The following is an 18480-nucleotide window of genomic DNA, read 5'->3' on the forward strand; positions in this document are numbered from 1 at the left end:
TATTGATGACGACAGCCGTTGCGGGAAACGGCTCAAACTGTACCGTTGCGCTCTCAGTCAAAATCAGGCGGTGGGACAGTAGGCTGCGCTCTTTTTTCCTGTTTTCTTGTCTGCATGCCAGCAGGAGTGCTATCTGTACTTCTCATACGAAGCAGCCTCGTTCATCAGAGCCTCGACTTTCGATATCGTAGCCGAGTCATAGAGGTCTTCATGGGTCTGATCACCTCGCAGGATCAGCTTGTCATGCCTCGTGGCCTCTTCCTTGGTCATGCAGACCAGATCACCCAGTTTCAGGTTCGACGACTTCTGCTCGTCCGCACCCTCGCCTATGCGGATGAGCGTCGTCCCTGTGGGCTTCTTCCACCGGATGAGCGTCAGCCGAGTGGGAAGGCCCGTAATGGCACTGCGTGCCTTGTAAATGTCCTCGGCCAGGAAGGCCATATCCGCCGGGGTGATGGGCACCTTGAGACCCAGGGTCACGCTCGCGTCGCCGTTGGTCAGGTGCCGGAGCATCCTCTCCTCGCCACCTTGTACCGCGGCGAGAAGACCGTCATAGAGCTTGTCTCTGCCCTTGGCAGTCGCATAGTCTGTTGGGTAGCCTGTAATTGATTCGTGAATGAGACATCAGCTTCGTCCGTGGGCAGGTGAAGTGCTCCAATAGGTGCAGGAAAAGGGGTCACAAGAGTGGCTCACCAGTGATGGACAATATGACATGGTTAGCGACCGTGTAGCCAAAGACCGCAGGCATCGTGCCGAGCACTGGTAATATCCGCACCCTGAATTCAGGCAAGACGCCTAGATCTCCTACCTTGCCCTTGGCGAACTCGTCCTCGGGCAGAGGTAAAAGTTCTGCCTTGCCGTCTCCGGTTTTCTCCGTAGAGAAGACGGTTGGGATGCCCTTTGTGATGCCGAGTAGCTTCAAACGCCTACGCGTGGCCCGCGACAGCCTATCATCTGTCCCGATTCCTATGTCGCCCACCATGATGCGGGTCGGGTCGCTCTTGCACCCGGCGCCCATCGCTGATATGACAGGCAGCCCATGGTCGTGACAGTACTTGAGCAGTGAGACCTTGGTGTCGATGTTGTCAATGGCGTCGACCACAAAGTCTGGCTTCAGGTCTGTGCCTGTCCACGTCTCAAGCAGCCGGTCTGCGACAGGTTCCCAGTACTTCTCCTGACGCATATCAAACTGTACCCAAGGCGCAATGGCCGCCAAGCGACGCTGCAAGCATTGTACCTTGGGGATTCCGACGTCGGCCAGGGTCGCGACGGCATGCCTGTTCAGAGAGCTCAGAGTGACCTGGTCAAAGTCGATAAGCCGGATCTTGGAGACACCGGAGCGGGCGAGGGCCGCAGTGCAATGCGACCCGACGCCGCCGCAGCCCACAACCACTACGAAAGAGTTGCGCAGTTTTTCCAGGCCGCCGTCCGTGAGAAAGACCCGGTTCCGGGCGAGTTGCTCGAGGATCAGCTCGTCGTCGTAGTCGCCAGCCTGTGCCCGCCGCGCGAGGGCCTGGTTCCGCAGATCTTCTTGGTCGAGGGGAACGGACTTCCCATGGCTGATGGGCTATCTCATGCTCGGTCAGCAAATCATTGGCTCGTCAAGATTGCATTGTGTTTCGAGAACCCTGCTGCGAGCCGCAACGTATGCTTGCCGCAAAGGTGCCGATCTCAGCGTCGCATTGTCGCAGGACTCGCAGACGAGCTCTCTCACACATACCCAGAGTGGGGCCGCCTCATACCTGCGTGGCCGTGCCTGCGACGCTGCTCGCGCGTCGAGAGCGGCGTGGGTTGTTCTGCTGGTGGTGGTGGTGTTGTTGGGCCCGCTGGTAACCAAGGATCGCTGTTGCGACGAGGGCGCCGGAGACCAGGGCCGTGGCCGCGAGCTGTGCCTTGTTGCTCGTGGCGGTGCGTTCGACGAAGGACGACATGGCTACGGAAGGTTGCCGTCGACAGCTCGGTCCAGGACGCCTCTCGATTGGGTTTCGCGGGAGCCCGTGGGGGGCCAGATGCCGCGGGACTGTTGTTGGCGGGGGGTTATCTGGTGGTGAAGCTCAAACGAAACAAAATATTTTGGCGGCGGTGCTACGTAATTGGCGGGCAAGTGCAAGCACATGCAACAGGCCGGCCAGGCGGAAGTCGCAGGATGCTGCAGGTAGGGGTGCTGCCGATACCGGGTAAGCGTGGCCTCCAAGTTAAGGTACGCAACACTGACAGAGCCGCAACAGACCCCTGCCCTGGTTGCCATTAATAGCGTCGGGCCAAACACAATCACCACTTTTCTGGCGCTCCCAAGCCCTGGGCAATGTTTCGTTTGCAACGCAATCTACACCAACGCCGCCACAGAACCCTGGCTGGCATCGCCGCAGAAACGATTAACTTCGTGGCAGAAAGCTTGGCGCCGACAAAAAGGCCCTGGCCCAGCACCATCAGCAGCCAGCAGATAGGCGTGCATGAGGCCCTCGCGGTCCTCGTGCGGCTGCCCAGGCCAGGCAACCCCGTGAAGTCCTATCCCAGCAAGTGATCTGCGCCGTCCAGGCACTGAACTGCAGTGCCCCAATCGTGTCCCGCGCTCACTATCGCTGAGACTCATTAAGCTTAAGATTATGTGGGCCACCTGTGAAACCAAGACACTGCTGAAGCCCGACCTGCCGCCCGCGGTGGATATCTTGATATCTCTGTTGTTTCACCGGCACTTGGGCGAGGCGCTTGGCTGTGTCATATCAAACTATTCTCGGATACTCCCCTTCCCAGTGGCTCATCAGAGTCTATATAGACTGTCCTTGCTACCCGTCTCCTTTGTGTCTGTGTATTGGAGCAACACATCACCTCCGTGCATGATAATATCCCGGCGCCTGCTTGATACGCTCTGTTCTCTTCCATTTTTGGGGATCAGACTGCCTCGACTTTCTCTTGCTTTTATGTCTGCCCGCTAGACATGCATTTCTCCCTGGTAAGAGGACGCCTGACTCCATGAGCATCATGGACATCAAGCAATGTCCTGAGCTCGGCCGGCATGGCCATCTTGACCTCCTTTAGCAAGGAGCGTCACAAGGTGAGTACGTCTGTCACTTTCATATCCACAAAAGCACACATTTCCACTGTCACCAAGCATGTGCAACCTAGACTCCAAATCGCTGCTCTTCTCAGAAACACGGCCCAATGACGGCACGGACCGGATGGATCAAGCACTCTGCAGAGGCCTCGGACTGACTGAGATATCCCAGCTCTTCCGCACATCACACAGCCAGGCACCTCGATGGTCTCGCAATGCCCAAAGCCTTCCACTCAAAGGTGTAAGCCCCAACACATATACCCAGACACCCGTCTACATGACTACACCTCGATCGTGTGGTCAACCCGTGGCGCAAATCCCGGATGTCCCTTGATGTCCCTGCTGCAAAGGGGCACCGGGCAGCAAAACAAACTTCACACAAAGCAAATTGGGTAAGCAGACTTTGCCTTTCCCTCTCTACTTATCAAGGGACGGCACATGGGTCCTTGCACTTGGAAGCAGCCACACGGGTAAACACAAGAGAAGCACAAGCATTCACTGTGAGCACGAGTCACCGGCAAGGACTACAGAAGAAGGGAGGCACTCAAAGATCAAAATGTGGATATTCTCGGCTAATAACAACGTGGGCCACGGCGTAACAGGCAGCACACACACACCCAACGCACAAGGGGTGACACGAGACAACGCAGATCATTGAAGACGCCAAGAGAGGTATATATTTATAAATGCCCAAAAACAACTGAGAGAGAAAGAGGAAAATAAAGAGGAAACCAGGACCATGGGTATGTGTGTCTCTCGGGGGAGTCTCATCATATCAGCATACATCCAGCCACAGACGCTGTCTCAGCAAAGAGACCGAGCGTAGGACGTCGTGTGTGTGTGTGTGTGATCACACGGAGGCAACGACAAGCGAGCGCACGTTCCACGCTTACAACTTGATCTGGGCCAGGACGTTGGGCTGGCCGGGGGCGTTCTGGGGGAAACGCGAGTTGAAGCCGAGGATGTTGCGGGCGTTGATGAAAGTGGCCGCCGAGATGGTCAGCTTCTGGGTCGAGACGAGCCAGGTGACCTGCTCCGAGCAAGGGGGGGTGGTCAGGGAGCCCGCATAAGACTGGAAGCCGCCGGCCAGCACGGCGTTGACGATCTCGGACATGACGAGGGGGCCAGTGGTGGTCTTGGTGCCGGGCGTGGCGATGGCGCCGACGGAGGCGAAGACGGTCTCGAGCACGGACGAGGGCGCCCGCTTGCCGTTCTGCCGGCGGCCGAAGCGGCTGGTCACGACGACGGGCTTCATGAGGGTCTGGGTGACGTTGGAGCTGGGGATGCTGGCGATGGGGGCGGCGGCGGCACCAGAGTCGACGTCGACGTACACGCCAATGACGGCGGTCTGGGGGATGGCCTCGGTGGTCTGGAAGACCATGTGCATCTCCATGGGCATGGAGACGCCGTTGTCAATGTGCTCGGACGGGTGGTGGAAGTGGAACTGCTTGAGCTCAAGCTCGGTGCCGCTGGGCAGCGTGAGCTTGCCGCCGACGCCCTCCATCACAACCTCGACAGTGGTGCCCAGGTTCTCAAACACGGCGCCCGCCGGGACGTCGGGGACCTCGAGTGAGATGTCGGCGCCGTGGACCATGTTGAAGACACCGGCGACCATGTCAATGGGCGACTGGGTCGTACCGGTGTTGCAGGCCGTGTTCTCAGCGGCGAGGGTGTTCCAGAAAAGGGGACCCTGTGAAGTGCATGCCAGGTTAGTCGTCAGAGTCTGAAGCATCGCTTGGTTATGGAATAACAACCAGCTCGACTCAGGCAAGACTTACAATAGCGCCCGTGTAGCCGAAGGTGTTGATCGGGACCTCACCCTCGGCACGTCTGTCAAGGTGTGTGTGGCCACCGCAGAAGGCCATGGCGGGAGTGATGGCAGCAGCCGCGAGGAGGAGTTGAGAGATCATCTTGTCTGGTCTGGGGGGGTTTTCCTTTTGCTTCTTTCGTTCGATTCTTCAAGAGATCTCAGTGAGATGATATAAAGCGACTTGAGTTTCGAGGAGAAACGAGAGTTGTAGGCTTTTTCCCGGTTGTTTGTTGGGGGTTTTATGTTGGAAAATATTGCCGCACAGCGGAACTCGAGGTTTGTCTTTGTACAAAGGGCCAAGAAAGGTTAAAGATATTAAAATGGATGGACAAGAATGTAATCCCAGTGGCACAGCCTACTGTCGGTCAAGAGAATGAACAGACACGGAAGGAGGGGTGGAGGAGGTAAGCGAGAAAGGTCGGCGTAGTGTATAAGCTCCGAGTCAAGAGAAAAGACGAACATCAGTCAATCTTATAGAGGCCCAGGCTGCGCCCAGAACTCTCTCCTTGGCTGGACTTCTTGTCTCTCTCCGGGACAAGGGCAAGGGGTTGTTCCTCCCGACGAATGGGGGCCGCGAATCCTGGCAGCAAGCCACACGGGCATACTGTGACGAAGACGGGGAGAGCCTGGTGTGCCCACGGGACGGGCAACGGCAACGGCAACGGCGAGTAAGGGCTGGAGGCACGAGGCCGGGCAATCCAGAGAGGAGGACATTGTCCGCCTAGGTGCCGTGCGGCTTTGGCCCTGGTAACCCCCTGGCTCAGACTGCAAGCGTGGTGGACAACAAAACGTGCCAAGGCTCAAGCCCTCCAGCTCAGAACTCATGACCTGGGAGACTGAGTTGAGACTCTGCGACAACCCTGGCCCTGGGTGTGGCGTTCTTGGCGAAGAATCGCGCAGGCGACTAGGGTTGTGGAAGTGGAAAAGTCCGGCAGGAAGGGGGTTATTTCGCATGGAATACCCCAGAACAAGTTAACCGCCACTCTCAATAAGCTTAACAAGGGGTCCGGGGCGAGACGGCGTTGTTTTCACAGTCTGCCGATTGCCTGCCTGGGAGCGTCTGCCGGAATCAATGATAGGGTTATGCGTTCTCTGGCGCTACTCGGGTTATATTATGTTCAAGCAGGCAAAACATTTGATTGAACGGCACAACCTCGCGTCTGTTGCGTTGCTTCCGACTTCAACTCCGCAAAGCCATGCAGCTAATAATCACGGTTCATTGATATAACTAGAGATCCGGCATTGGCACAGTGTTGTTGTGAGGTCTTCCTCAGGTCGAGGTCAGGGTCGTGAGCAAAGTGGCGTGTCTTTGCATGGTTGAAACAAAGGCCGGACACGGGCCAAGACTTTGTCGCCTGGGGCCATGCCCCAAGATCAGGCCCCATCATGTAGGTACACTACGCGGAAAGTCCGGAAGTAGTTTAGCACGCCTTGTTCTTTGACTCTGCACATGCTGGTGGCGAGTAGTGACCTTAGAGAATATTATCTATACTTGAAAAGAGCATGGCCTGTTATATCCTAATGTCAGAGGAGCGGGGCGCAAGCTGCAACAATTTCGAAAGCGCTTGATTGGGTTTGCTACTAGATGGTTCTTGAAGAACATCACAAGCCCCGCCTTGGCCCATTTCTTTGGCTACTGTATGGAATTCGATCTCGCGCTCACGGCGAAGCTGACGGCATTTGCTGTCGGGATCGATCAGCCATGCTCAGAAGCTGGAAGCTCGAGTTTGCGACGCCATGGTGATGCCCAAAAATAGCAAGATGCCCAGCCTCGGCGGAAAACCGCCTGACTCATCTTTGCAAGCATGTGGGCGGTCGTGGCGGTCTCCTCTTTTTGTTTTGCCCAAGTCATCACTGCGCAGGGTACGAGAAGCCCCATGCCTCTCTGTGCTGGGCGAAAGGAAAAGAGTGGCCGTCGCCTGGGACAAGCGAGCAGGCGAGACGCGAGCGCTGCGATCTGAAGCAGCTTGGCACTGCTCAAAACAAGCATGCCTAGAGCTGTGCCACGGTGCTCGGCACAAGCTTACCAGGCCGGCTGGCCACCTCGCTTGTCTACGCCGCCTGGGCGGGGAAACGTGTTTGTTTCGTACCGGGCTTGCTCTGCCTGCCTGGCCAATTGTAAAGAATAGGCACGGGAGGCGCCACTGCCGGACAACATGACGCTCCCAGCCCAGGTCTCTGTGCCCTGACGCAGAAAAAAGGAGTAGTTCCCTTGAGGCCGCACACTAACCATGACAGTGGATGCGCGCACAAAGGGGACAAACCTGATACTGGCAGCGCAGTGGCAGTGAGAGTCCACCAAAGATCAGATCATTTTGTGCTTGGCGGTTGCAATGCCCAGAGTTTTACTGTTTGGAGACCCCTGCGCGGGCGCTTGACCCCTGGACGGGCTGGGCTGGGCTGGGGTAGGGGACAGCCCATGATCTAGACCATTGTCGGTGGGCCAGATTTAGATTGCGCCTAGACCGGCCTGCTGTGGCCCTCTGTTGGTCGTGGCGTGGGGAAGGGAGGCAGCTCTGTGAAACAGCCACATTGGGGCTTGGAATAGAGAAGGCAAATGTCAGTTGTCAATGTTTTTGTTGTTGTTGCTGCTGTAGAGGATAAGCATGCATGTCTCAGGCACGCAACTTCTGCAGCAGCCAACATCCAACCACAACTTGTACCAGAAGGCACATTCAACCAAAACAACGGGGCAGCACTCTCTCTCTCTCTTCCGTCCGAAGTCAGTCAGAGTTGCTGTGATTGCCCAACACCGTTGAGCCAAGCCCTGGGAAACCCACACCGACCCAGTCCCGAACAAGTCCAAGATCGACGGTTTCCCACCCATCGCGCCATTCCCCAGATATTTCTTGCCAAACCCACCACGAACCCTCCCCTTGCCTTGACAAGCGACAAGCAGGCCAACACGATGGGCTGCGCTGACCTTGTGCGTATCCAAGACACCGAACCTCGTGGGGCCTCGTTGGGCCTCACTGGCAACGCACAAGGCTTCCCCGCTTCAGTACGCACAACGAAAGTTCAATCTGCTCATGGCCCAGGCTCATGGCTCTGTTGCAAATGCGCGATTAGTGCCGTTCTGCTTTCTCGACAAGAACTGTGTAAAATTGCGCCAAGGCTTGTGAAGCAACAACAGGGCGCTGCAGGCTCCAGCAGCATCGTCTTTGCTGCAGCCATGGGCAAATAGCACAAGACCCAGGCTGAAGAAGTCACAGACTTCACCATTCGCGTGACGTCTTCCTTCCACGGCGAACTCTCATCGTTATCTCGCCACCCCAACGGCAACTGCCAGTGCAACCCTCCTGGATGCAGGTCCAGGTCGATATTCTCCGGTGTTGGGCCAAACCGTCTGTGGAATCATGCGGCGCCACATTCGGCAGTTGTCAGCGATGGCAAAATCGCCAGCCCACGTGAGTTGTACCATGGTAGGCAGGGATGCCATGTCTCCCGTAGTAAGTCACGCGCCACAGGGAACGTCCACGTCCCTGCTGCTTTTCGCACGCCGGCAACGGCCAGCTGGATGAGGAAACGGCGGCGGCGGCGGCCTTGCTCTCTTCTTGAAACGACTGCGCTCCCACAGATCTTTCCGGTTTCACCGTCTCTAAATATAACGCTCAATCACGCCACCACTTCTCGTCGTTCCGTGTGAAGCGCAGCACCCTGCTCTTCGTCCGGAAAGAACCGCAGACCCCCGGCGACCTATGAAACCCCATTCAAAACAGTCAAGAAACGGCAACTCTCAAAAATAACAACAGAGAGAAGGCAATAAATAGGCACAAATGGTCTTGGCGGGCACACACATGCAATTGCAGAGCTTTTTTTTGTTTTCTTTCTTTCTCATTCCGTTTCCTCTATCACCAAGAGTCTGCTCGTTCGCAGTCCCCAGCTCCACACTATGGCGGACGAAGCCCTTGGTTACTCGTTCGCGGTGTTAGTAACACCCTAACTGTGCATTGCATACCCTTGTCCCCGTCATTCCTGAGAATCATTTAACTTTGGCGGATATGCTTTCGCCAAGGTCGTCGCCGACTCATGCCCCAGGTCACCGCCACGAAGCTGACGCATGCCTCTCTTCCTGGTGCCCGTTGCTTCCAAGGCATAACTCGCAGTTAGACTTCCGTGAGCGGAACTCGGCGTCATCTCGTGGCGAGCAGTCGCTCCTCTCAGTAGCCTCGCTGGATTTCCTCCAGATCTAGAAGCTGCTGCGTGGTCGGCGACGATCGCCGGATTTCTGATAGTGACGGCTGGCCGTCAAGTCGTTCCAGCCGGAATTGCTCATATAGGCCGCCTTTCCAATCATCGTCAATCTTCAGCTGAAGAGGAGAACAAAAAAACCCTGAAAAAACACAGCTGGGGTCGTGTGCACGGGAGAAAGACGCACCGTTACTGTTCTTCGGCGTGCGCATGCTCACGACCCGGTACAAGCCGTCGTAGCGAACCCCGGCCCTCGGCAGATACTTGTTGCTGGAGCGGCTGGTGACTGCGGTGGACCCTCCTGATCTCAGCACGCGCACGGGGTTCTGCGTGCGAAAGGAAGCCTTCAAGGCTGATGTACCCCGGCTCGAATCCTCAGGGCGGTTGGGGTTCTTGTTCTTATGGCTGTTGGACCCAGAGTAGTAGATGACATCGCCATCGTCAGTGTCCAGATCGTCGTAAGTGTTTGCAATTAGGATGGAGTAGGCCCCAAGCTGGACATCGCCGCAGATGCCGCCCATCGCACTGCCGTGTGCACCGTTGAACAGGGCAACTAGCTGGAGAGGCCACCAAGATCCCACAGGGATGCCATTGTGGCCAAAGACTGTTGCCCTCTTCTTCTGTAAATACGGATTGAGACGTCTGACGACTCGGTTGTTCTTTCCACGCCTAGTAATGACGCCGTGCATGATTCCGTGTGTTCCGAAGATGCGGTGGCTGGGGGGTGGCAGGTCGAATTCAGCGGTTGCTGTGCCTGCCATCGTCGCAGAAGCAGTCGTGAGCTCGTCATCACTAGTATCATCACTTTGCTGTGAGGCATCCTCTGGGTCTTCAATCACCGTGGTGTGCTCGAATCGCTGCGTGAGGTCAATAGCACGATCGTTGACGTCCTGGGGCAGCGTAGCAGCATTGGCCACCAATCTCTCGAGGGCGTTCTTGAGATGGGAATTCACCACATCGGCACCACTAATATCTGAGCCGTCGAGCCACGCGAGATATGTTCGCGCGCTTTGGAGCCGCTTATTAAACTCTTCTTCTTGCGCGGGTGTGTTGCGAGGTCTGCTTGATTTTGAGCCGAGGATGGCGAGATTGCGGTTTTCGCGCTGCAGGACGTCGATGCGTGGCTTTCCCGATTTTGGCACGACGAGCAGGCTGACCCTTTGAGGCGCGCCTAGTGAGGCCGTAACATCCATGTTGACTGATCGATATCTTGGAAGACCTTACTCATGAGGAACATATTAGCATGAGCTGAGATGGGTGGAAAGATGAACACCACCACCCTCACAGAAGGAAAATCAGCCCAACAAAACTGACTCTTCCGAAGAAAGCAACTTGTAGTCCTCCGAGACGCGGATCAGAGGAACGAAAGCTCCGCTATAGAATCTGTCTGGGTCTACGACTTTGCTGCGTGGCTTTGAGGCTGGGTCTTGTGAGCTGGTCGTGAGGTTGCTGCGCCGGCGAGACACCGAGGTAGCCGGTCGGTCGTGTTCCGGATATCGTGTTCAGGTCGCAGCAGCCCCGGTCTATCTGCGATGCTCGCGCTGCCCAGTTCTGCGTCTGCGAGGTTTATGCTGAACTTATGGCGGAGGAGTTGCGAAAGATGGCCTTTATTTTGTTTACCTGAGCGTGTTGGTTGCCCCGGAGATCTTGAGAATTGAAAGCCCGAAGGTCTTCGCGGCCGCGCAGTCACTCAAGAGTACTTGGTATCTATTACGCCAGTCAAGACGCTCTCATTTCGTTATATACTCGTGTTGGAGTTGCCCCAGGCATCAGCCCTGCCGTGCCTGGGTTTCCCAGATGAGGGGTTGTTGGTTGGTGTTGTTGGAACCCAGGCAGGGCGGAAATGTGGGACTGTTGGTTTGCAAACGCGCAGCTGGGCAGCTGTCCTGTGACGTACGAACCTGCAAGGCTTCCAGTAGTTCCAAATCGCCTGGTGAGGAGATTGTGGGATGAAGTTTATGCTGGGCATTGAACGGTTCGTGGTGCTTTGGGCGTGAGGTTGTCTCGGTGCCGCTGATGTCGACGGTCGCGCCTGCGACTGCTGCACGTCCGGTACCTTCCACAAGTTTCCAGAACACCATAATCAGACTCTGTAATAATAATAGTATCGTTGATTGTACATGTTTCAACTTTTGTTCTCCTCAACCCAGAAAGTTCTTGACACTGCCGCCAACGTTCTTCAGATCCAACAGGAATGTGTCGTGGCCAAACATGCTCTGCTCCTCGCTCAACTCCACGTGCGCAACGTTCCTATTCCCGCCCAGTCTCAGCGCATTCGCAACCTCGCGTTGCTGCCACGCCGGGAACAAGATATCGCTTGACACGCCCATGACCAGGGTCGGAATATCGCGGATACCCGCCAGCCCCGAAATGAGGTCCTCCGGCGGGCGCATGTCCGACGGTACCGTCACCGCCCCAGACTCATCCGCCTGCGAGCCTGGCTGCTCCGCGTATGGCTGCTCAGGCAGCGTCAAGCTGCACGAGGCATCTTGAGCGCGCTGTGTGCCGCCCGACTGGATCTCCTTCTCGCGCTGTGCCCGCCGGGCCGCGGTTGCCTTCTGCTGGTCGACCCCAAGGTCGAACAGGTCCATAGCCTTGCTGACGTATAAGAGGCTGTTGGGGTCATAAGTCAGGCAGAATTTCTCTCCCGCGTGGTCGAGATATGTCTCGATCAAAAAGTCTGGACACAGAGCGGGAGGCTTTGTGGGGTCTGCCCTCCTCCTCCCGAAGCGCTGCTCCCACTCCGGACCCGACCGGTATGTGACTGTCGCGATTTCTCTAGCCAACTTCATGCCGGCGTGGGGTGGCACCTTGCCGTAGTAGTAGCCTCGATTCCAGTTCGGGTCCATCATCAGCACCTGGCGCTGTGTATGCCGCATCGCGATGCTGTATGGATGACTCCGCGCACAGCCGCTGATTGAGACGATACGTCCGACTCGCGAGGGAAACAGCACGCCAGCCGCGAGCGACTGCATGCCTCCCATGCTTGATCCGACGCTTGCATAGAGCTTGTTCACACCAAGTCCGTCAAGAAGCCGGAATTGGGCGCGCACCATGTCGTCCATGGTCAGGATCGGGAAGCGAGTCGCATATCGCTGGCCGTCGGCAGGGTCGATGCTGCTTGGGCCCGTGGACCCGAAGCAGCCACCGATGACGTTTGTGCATATTATAAAGTATTTATCTGTGTCGAGCGGGTTGCCAGGGCCGATAAATTTCTCCCACCAACCGGGCGCTGGATTGCTCTCGGTCGAGTGGGCGTGTGATGAGGCGGACAGGCCAGTGTGAAGCAGGATGACGTTGGATTTGTCGGCATTCATTGTGCCCCAGGTCTCGTAGGCAATGTCGAACTCGGGCAGGACGCCGCCCCAGTCGAGCAGGAGTGGCTCCTTGCAGTTGAAGACCTCGGTTGCGCCGGCTGTGTACGCGGGCTCGGGCCCTGTCGAGAGCGAGCGAGCCTCGAGGGTCGCGGAGCGGGTCTCGAGGGCGTCGAGGCAAGGAAAAGCCATTGCTGGGTTTGAAGCCTCGCCGGTGGCGGACGAGCCTGAGCGTCGTGACAGCTGCGTGTGGAATTGGCGGGTGCCATGGTGCACAGCTGGGCTTCGAGTTGGCGTGGGATGTTGCAGTCGCGGAAGGATCTGTCGGCTAGAGCGAGCAGCGGAGGTCGACGAGGCTGCGCGCCGCAGAGCGACGACGACCTGTTCTGAGGGCCTCATGACCAATGAATTATCGTGTCGGCAGTATGATCGTGCAGAGGAAGAGAAGCTCTCCACGATATTGGGAGGGACTCGCAATGGAGAATTAAAGGACGATCCGGCGTGGCGGCACCGGAGCGGGTGAAGTGGGGGCATGTGCAATGCCGGGACACCACTCGATGAAGTGGATTCGGGGCCACTGCCACAGCCAGGCCAGGGTCTCACGATGGCGTGCTTCGGCATCGGCCGCCTGTCGCTAGCCATTTATAAGCACATCGGGACGGCAGTAGCATGGTGCAACGCGCCGCCTAGCGGCGATGTTCCTTCGGGGCTTGATATGAATTCAGGTCTCTGTATTTTATGTCTTCAACCCAGCAGATGCCAATCTGTGGCGCGCTTGCTGGGTTGCGTTGGACACATATCCACGATCTAGCCACAGGTAACCAAGTACATACACACTCACAGAAGCAGTGCCGACACGCAGTTGAATGTCGCTTCTTGTCCCAGACAGATTCTGAACCAGCCATCAGCGTCGTTTACTTTGCACTATGCCCCGCCTCTTATTCTTGCACCATAACAGCTTCTGCTGCCTCCAACTGTTTGTGACGGTGATAGGGGAGGACTCATCTCTTCCTCTGCTGCCTTGCCCAACCCCACGTCATGCTGACTGTCTCCGGCGTGCAACCCCCAGGGACGCCCCTCTCCTATGTCCCCACCCTCGGTCCCCCACATGCCCAATTGAATCGTTCCATGCCCAGGCTACACGAGGCATGCAGCGAGCAGCCTGCGCCTTCCCTATTCGTGTAAGACACCTGAGCGATGCCGGCCTACGTCAACGCTCCCTCCAGAACCTGGACCTGCTGCATACAAGAATGCTCTAGACTTCAAGTCAGGAATTCACGAAACCAGTCGCAGTGATTGTTCATCTGCTTGTTTAACCTCTCTTCCGCACCTAGTAGATTGCATTCACATTTCCGTAATTCACTCCCCCAGAACCCCCTTCGCAATGGACAGACGTGGTCGGGGCCGCGGCGGCGGTGTTCCCTACGGAAGGTCTCCTCCCAGGACCCTACCGCACGCTCCCATCCGCACCACCGAGGGCATATGCGGCACACAGCCTCCGCGAGCAGAGGACAGCGAGGCAGCGACGACAGCCTCGGCCTCAGAACCGCAGGGGACGCCGCCCAGGAGCTTTGACGCTTCTCTGGACGATGTGAAGCAGGTCAAGATGCTCCTTACCTCCAAGGGCTTGCCCTGGGAGATTGTCAACATCATCATGGATAGGGCCGAGTACTGGGCCTGCAGCAAGTCCTCCATAGACTACAGGCAACTCGGCATGAGGTATTTGGGCATCGCTGGTGGCGACCCGGAACGGGAAGACAGATTTCTGGTGAGCCAGTGCAAACTTATGCGTCTTTCGGAAAATCACGATTGCTAATACCCTGCCTGTAGCTTCGTTGTGACCCTGTCGGACTAACCAAATGGACTCCGCCTGCTCGCGATTCGCCTGGCCATGAGATGTGGTCGACAGCTGCAGAGCCAAGGGTCGTCACTGAGACTGACGAGAGTTTAATTATGAGCCCTGGTAGTGGGCAGCACGACGGAATTGACACCGCAGCCCTATCTCCAAACGCGGGTACGAAACCGCCAACACCGACAGCAGCATCGACAACAGACCACTTGGAGTTCGGCAAAGAGACCCTAGAGGAATTCACGGATGTCCCCGTGCCAACGCTGGAGAACCCTGTGAGAAAATTAGTCTTTGACATATTCAGTTGTGACCAAGGATTCGGTGGTAACGACCCAGGAATAAGGCCAGATGCACCCTACGACGGCTCACATACCTGGTTTGACGTCGGTATCGACAGGTTCGACAAGGCCATCAACTGTGAGCTGCCACTGCTTCACTATATCTAAACGGAGAGACTGACAAATATATCCACCAGGCGCGAAAGATTGCGAAGAACAGGAGAACACAGATCCCAGCGACACCTCCACCAGTACCGAACCCCATGCTGAACTTCGCACCTGCATGATCCGCTCAGTCTGGCCACTGTCCAGGAGCTCAGACACCACCAAGAGCACCGTGACCGATGGCAACAGCAGCAGGCGGACGGCAAACGTCCCAGGAGGCTCAAAGAAGCTCTACCACGCCCTACATCCTGACTATAAGCACGTCATCCACTTCAACAAGCGTGTCGAGCGCGAAGTGCAGCATCACCACGTCGAGTGGTCCTGGCTGGATGGCAGCGTTACTGAGCACGTAGATATAGGATATCTCGGCCGCGTCCCCAACGGCAACGGTGACTTTGTGCGTGGGCTTCGGCTAGGAGACATGGTCACAATCTGGGGTCGTGCGAGATACCTCGGTTGGAGAAACAAGGTAACGAGTGTAGATGTCAGGATCTACTACGCCGTTTGAGTCAGAGGATATGGTGTGTGGTGTAGTACGAGAGTAGGACCGACCACTTGACAAACCAGTCTCTTAGCAACAACTCTGATGTGCCGCTGTGGTCAAATGAGAGTTTGACACGGGAAATATTTGCGTCAACGAAACTAAACATTCTCTTCGAAATTCAATGTGTCCGAGAGTATATACCGAGCATTAAAGCGCAAATAAAGTACAAATTGGACCGAGTTTTCCGCAGCATATTGCGGCAACGTCATTATGTCCCGCCGCTTGGCGTCGCTTGGCTCTGTCCTTTATTGGATCGGCCATTCATTCCATCGTTCCCCACGTATAATTATTGATCGCGTACCACGTTGCTGAACCGCCATGCTCGCATATCTAGCGTGTTGTAATATAACCATGATGTAGCTGTCTCGACGAAACCTGTTCTGGTTGAATCAGTCGATCTTGATCAGTGATGTCCGTATCAGGTGTTCTTGACCGGATACAACGACTGATTTCACGGCACAGTCCACCTCGACCAGTCGAAGAACGATTTCGCCTGCGGTCTCCTCCAGGGGCGTTGAGATTGGCTCGTCTTGTTCGTTTGAGCTCGCCTTGCTCTATCTTTTCCCCAACCCATATATGGGTATCGAGGCGGTCGAACCACGCCCGCAAGGATGTCAGATTTCCGTATGTGAGAGCATGAAAGGCTTATTCGTCGACTGCTACACTGCGTTCTAAAGCACGAGCTTGATTGCCGGTTTTTCGTTGTGCTGTGGGTACGTAGTCGCTTTAGTTTTTTTTTCGGAATCTGACCACAATCAGGCGCGTACTGTCGTCAACAATATTGCACTTTTCAGCTGAAGCTTGCAGGGTAGCATGCCTGAAAGTTCTTCAAAAAGCGCGTCATCCGGAAGTCAAGGCGCTGGAGCCAAAATTCCGGATCTGAGGCTCGATCTCAAGCCATATCGTCTTTAGCTGGTAGTCGCACCAGCTGCCAAGCCAAACGACCGATTTGAGTTTTGTATGGAGGATGCCACTTTCGAAGATCCGCCGTCTTCGACAGCAGTTGGCCAATGCGCTCATAAAGAACTCCCGGGCATTTCCTTCGATCACGCCATGATACATGTAAGCCGAATTGTACGGAGTCGGTGGTATTCGCACGCAACAGCCAGTGAAGAGGATCCAAAGAAGTATATCTGAGTGCAAATCATCGTGGGCTGTTATCGGAGTTCCCGCGTCTGCTTTTCGCTCTGAAGAGGTATAGCCTGCGAGGAACTCCATGTCGGTCGTGGGCGAAGCTGGACGCTCATCGGCAGGGCTTCTGCCTGAAGCTGATGCCTCTACAAGGTTATTGCCTGTGCATGAAGCGGGATGCTCGAATGATGTCAAGCTGGGCCATGCCAGCAGATCTAAGGACATCAAGGGTCCGTAGAGAGATGACACGAGCGATTCCACCAGAATCTTGTGGCGATAAGCTGTGGGCGGCTGGCCTCGTACCGCTAGGTGAAGGAAGAGGTGTGCAGCATAAATCAATGTGTCGGAAAGGTCAGTCGCTGGTCCTTTGGCCTCTTGAGGTGATAGTGTGTCGTCTGAGTAGAGCGAGGGAGGACTGCAGCTGGTTCGTCCAGTGAAGTATTTCGAGCGCAACACCTCTTCCAGTTGGCAGAGCTTCCACTCGGCGAGATAGATCGAGTCGCTGACCTGTACTCTCTCTGAGACTGACGACTCTAGGTCATTGTAATCGAAACCGTTGATGAAGTGCGAGATTGAGTGTAACAACTCCATAATCTCTATGATCTCTCGGTTCCGTATCGTCAAGTCGCCATAGCCGAGAGGCTCCATGTTCAGAACCATGGAGCGGCTCATGAACCTGTCATGTAGACCCAGGGATCCAGCTAAATTTGGGATGAATGGAAGCACAAGAGGCTCGTTGGCGGCGGTTGCGTACGAGTAGTCGGCCCTGCAGATATCGATCAACGATGAGTACAAGGAAAGGCGGAGAAAGGTGCATACCAGGCAATCGTGCGCTGAAGAACCGGGCTATATCCGAGACCATCAATAATGCCGCCCCTGAGGTCAATCATTCGCTTCAACCCTTGCATGTGGGCGGCGGCACTTTCCAGCGAGCCGATATATGACTGTGCATGAAAAAGAAAAATCAGCCATTTATTTGTTCCATGGAGCAGTCTAGTTATGCTCTGACTGCGTTCACACGGCTTACCTCCACATTGACGAGCATGGCAACGGCAATCAGGACGCCGTCTGACACCGGATAGCCGCCATCTTTGCCTTCAACGTTGAGACGAGAGTTGACAGCCTTGACAGTCTGGAAGCGGTGGAAGTCAAGAGTCGTCGTGTCGTTCCAGTTGGCAAGTGAGTTATGCATGGCCGCTATGAGGGCCATAAAGGAGTGTGTGGCAGCATGGTCGATAGAGATCTGAGAAGGACGGCAGTGTTAGTCTTGCAATGCTCCACGAACAGCAACGGGGTGGTAGCTAGCTCGATCAAAAGTGAAGCCAGCAGCAGGTCCTGCCCGGGGCGTCGGAGGATGAGAGATGCTAGGAACATACGCCGCTGACGAGGTTACCGGTTGGGTTGATAGCAAAGCCGTTAGCAAGAAAGCTGGAATGGTCTGTAGTACGAGTCGAGCGTAATAGGTATTAGTATCTTTACTGAGCCCGAAGTGCCTTGTAAACATGTCACTAGATGCAAGTAGTGCATGAGCGCCTGGGGGACCAACAAGCCCCAATATTTCCCAAAGAGGTAAACCATAACGGTGAACTCGTGGGGCGACTTGCGAACAAGCACGTCGTGACCAATGAGCATCAAACTCTGGCTTTTCGGATGTCTGGGCGGCTCAAGGGAGACACAAGGCCGGCGAGAAGGGAAGCGGCTGTGGCTTACGGGTAGTCATATAAGTAGGCGCGCCTGCGCGGTTGAACCACTTCTGTAACGACACCTCCTTCGGCGAGAGGCAGACAGTCATCATGTACCGCAATAGTGTCTCGGTCATGGGTGTCGTCTTGATGCTGAGCGCGGAGAAGTTGGGCAGCTCCTTAGTCACGCCCACTGTCGTAAAGGCCAGCTCGCGCGTGATCATGCTCGTCTCATACTCGTCATCGGTGCTGCTGTCGCTGGCATCGCTTACACTACGGGTCGAGCTCTGGAAGCTGGGCACTGTAGACAGCGAATTCCTGGCTCGCTGGGCGTCCTGAGCAATTCGTTTCTTGCGGGCGGCGGCTGTCTTGCCCGCGACACCACTGCCACCAGATCCAGCGTTGACGGCAGTGGTGGTGGCGGGGGCTGCGGTGGTGGTGGTGCTACTGCTGTTGTTCTG

The 18480-nt window shown here is 56.0% G+C and overlaps 6 protein-coding genes across 6 annotated transcripts; 1 reads left to right on the forward strand and 5 right to left on the reverse strand.

Moving 5' to 3' along the window:
• Positions 1-52: 52 nt before the first annotated feature.
• B0I36DRAFT_63771 (ubiquitin-protein ligase molybdopterin-converting factor) lies at positions 53-2070 on the reverse strand. The gene is made up of 3 exons (XM_046163135.1): positions 1743-2070; positions 694-1567; positions 53-599 (listed from the first exon to the last, which is right to left on the reverse strand). Exons 1-3 carry the CDS (start codon positions 1929-1931, stop codon positions 130-132), a joined length of 1533 nt encoding a protein of 510 aa, XP_046016403.1. The 5' UTR covers positions 1932-2070; the 3' UTR covers positions 53-129.
• Positions 2071-3944: 1874 nt separating this feature from the next.
• On the reverse strand, positions 3945-4965 carry B0I36DRAFT_345425 (alpha carbonic anhydrase; the record flags this gene model as incomplete). Its single annotated transcript, XM_046156356.1, has 2 exons — positions 3945-4745; positions 4834-4965. 2 exons carry the CDS (start codon positions 4963-4965, stop codon positions 3945-3947), a joined length of 933 nt encoding a protein of 310 aa, XP_046016404.1.
• Positions 4966-8694: 3729 nt separating this feature from the next.
• Positions 8695-10170, reverse strand: B0I36DRAFT_313690 (PUA-like domain-containing protein). The gene is made up of 2 exons (XM_046152661.1): positions 9244-10170; positions 8695-9150 (listed from the first exon to the last, which is right to left on the reverse strand). The coding sequence occupies exons 1-2, from the start codon at positions 9815-9817 to the stop codon at positions 9026-9028; spliced, it is 699 nt and encodes a 232-aa protein (XP_046016405.1). The 5' UTR covers positions 9818-10170; the 3' UTR covers positions 8695-9025.
• A 615-nt stretch (positions 10171-10785) lies between these two features.
• Positions 10786-12965, reverse strand: B0I36DRAFT_313691 (homoserine O-acetyltransferase). Its single transcript, XM_046152662.1, has one exon. It carries the CDS (start codon positions 12902-12904, stop codon positions 11198-11200), a length of 1707 nt encoding a protein of 568 aa, XP_046016406.1. The 5' UTR covers positions 12905-12965; the 3' UTR covers positions 10786-11197.
• A 643-nt stretch (positions 12966-13608) lies between these two features.
• B0I36DRAFT_63859 (uncharacterized protein) lies at positions 13609-15393 on the forward strand. Its single transcript, XM_046163137.1, has 3 exons — positions 13609-14138; positions 14201-14636; positions 14695-15393. The coding sequence occupies exons 1-3, from the start codon at positions 13755-13757 to the stop codon at positions 15168-15170; spliced, it is 1296 nt and encodes a 431-aa protein (XP_046016407.1). The 5' UTR covers positions 13609-13754; the 3' UTR covers positions 15171-15393.
• Positions 15394-15910: 517 nt separating this feature from the next.
• Positions 15911-17765, reverse strand: B0I36DRAFT_63843 (uncharacterized protein). Its single transcript, XM_046163136.1, has 4 exons — positions 17365-17765; positions 17157-17281; positions 16024-17103; positions 15911-15951 (listed from the first exon to the last, which is right to left on the reverse strand). The coding sequence occupies exons 1-3, from the start codon at positions 17545-17547 to the stop codon at positions 16047-16049; spliced, it is 1365 nt and encodes a 454-aa protein (XP_046016408.1). The 5' UTR covers positions 17548-17765; the 3' UTR covers positions 15911-15951; positions 16024-16046.
• Between the last annotated feature and the right edge of the window lie 715 nt (positions 17766-18480).

This window comes from Microdochium trichocladiopsis, assembly GCF_020744255.1.
Source record: "Microdochium trichocladiopsis strain MPI-CAGE-CH-0230 chromosome Unknown B0I36scaffold_2, whole genome shotgun sequence".
NCBI lineage: Eukaryota > Fungi > Ascomycota > Sordariomycetes > Xylariales > Microdochiaceae > Microdochium > Microdochium trichocladiopsis.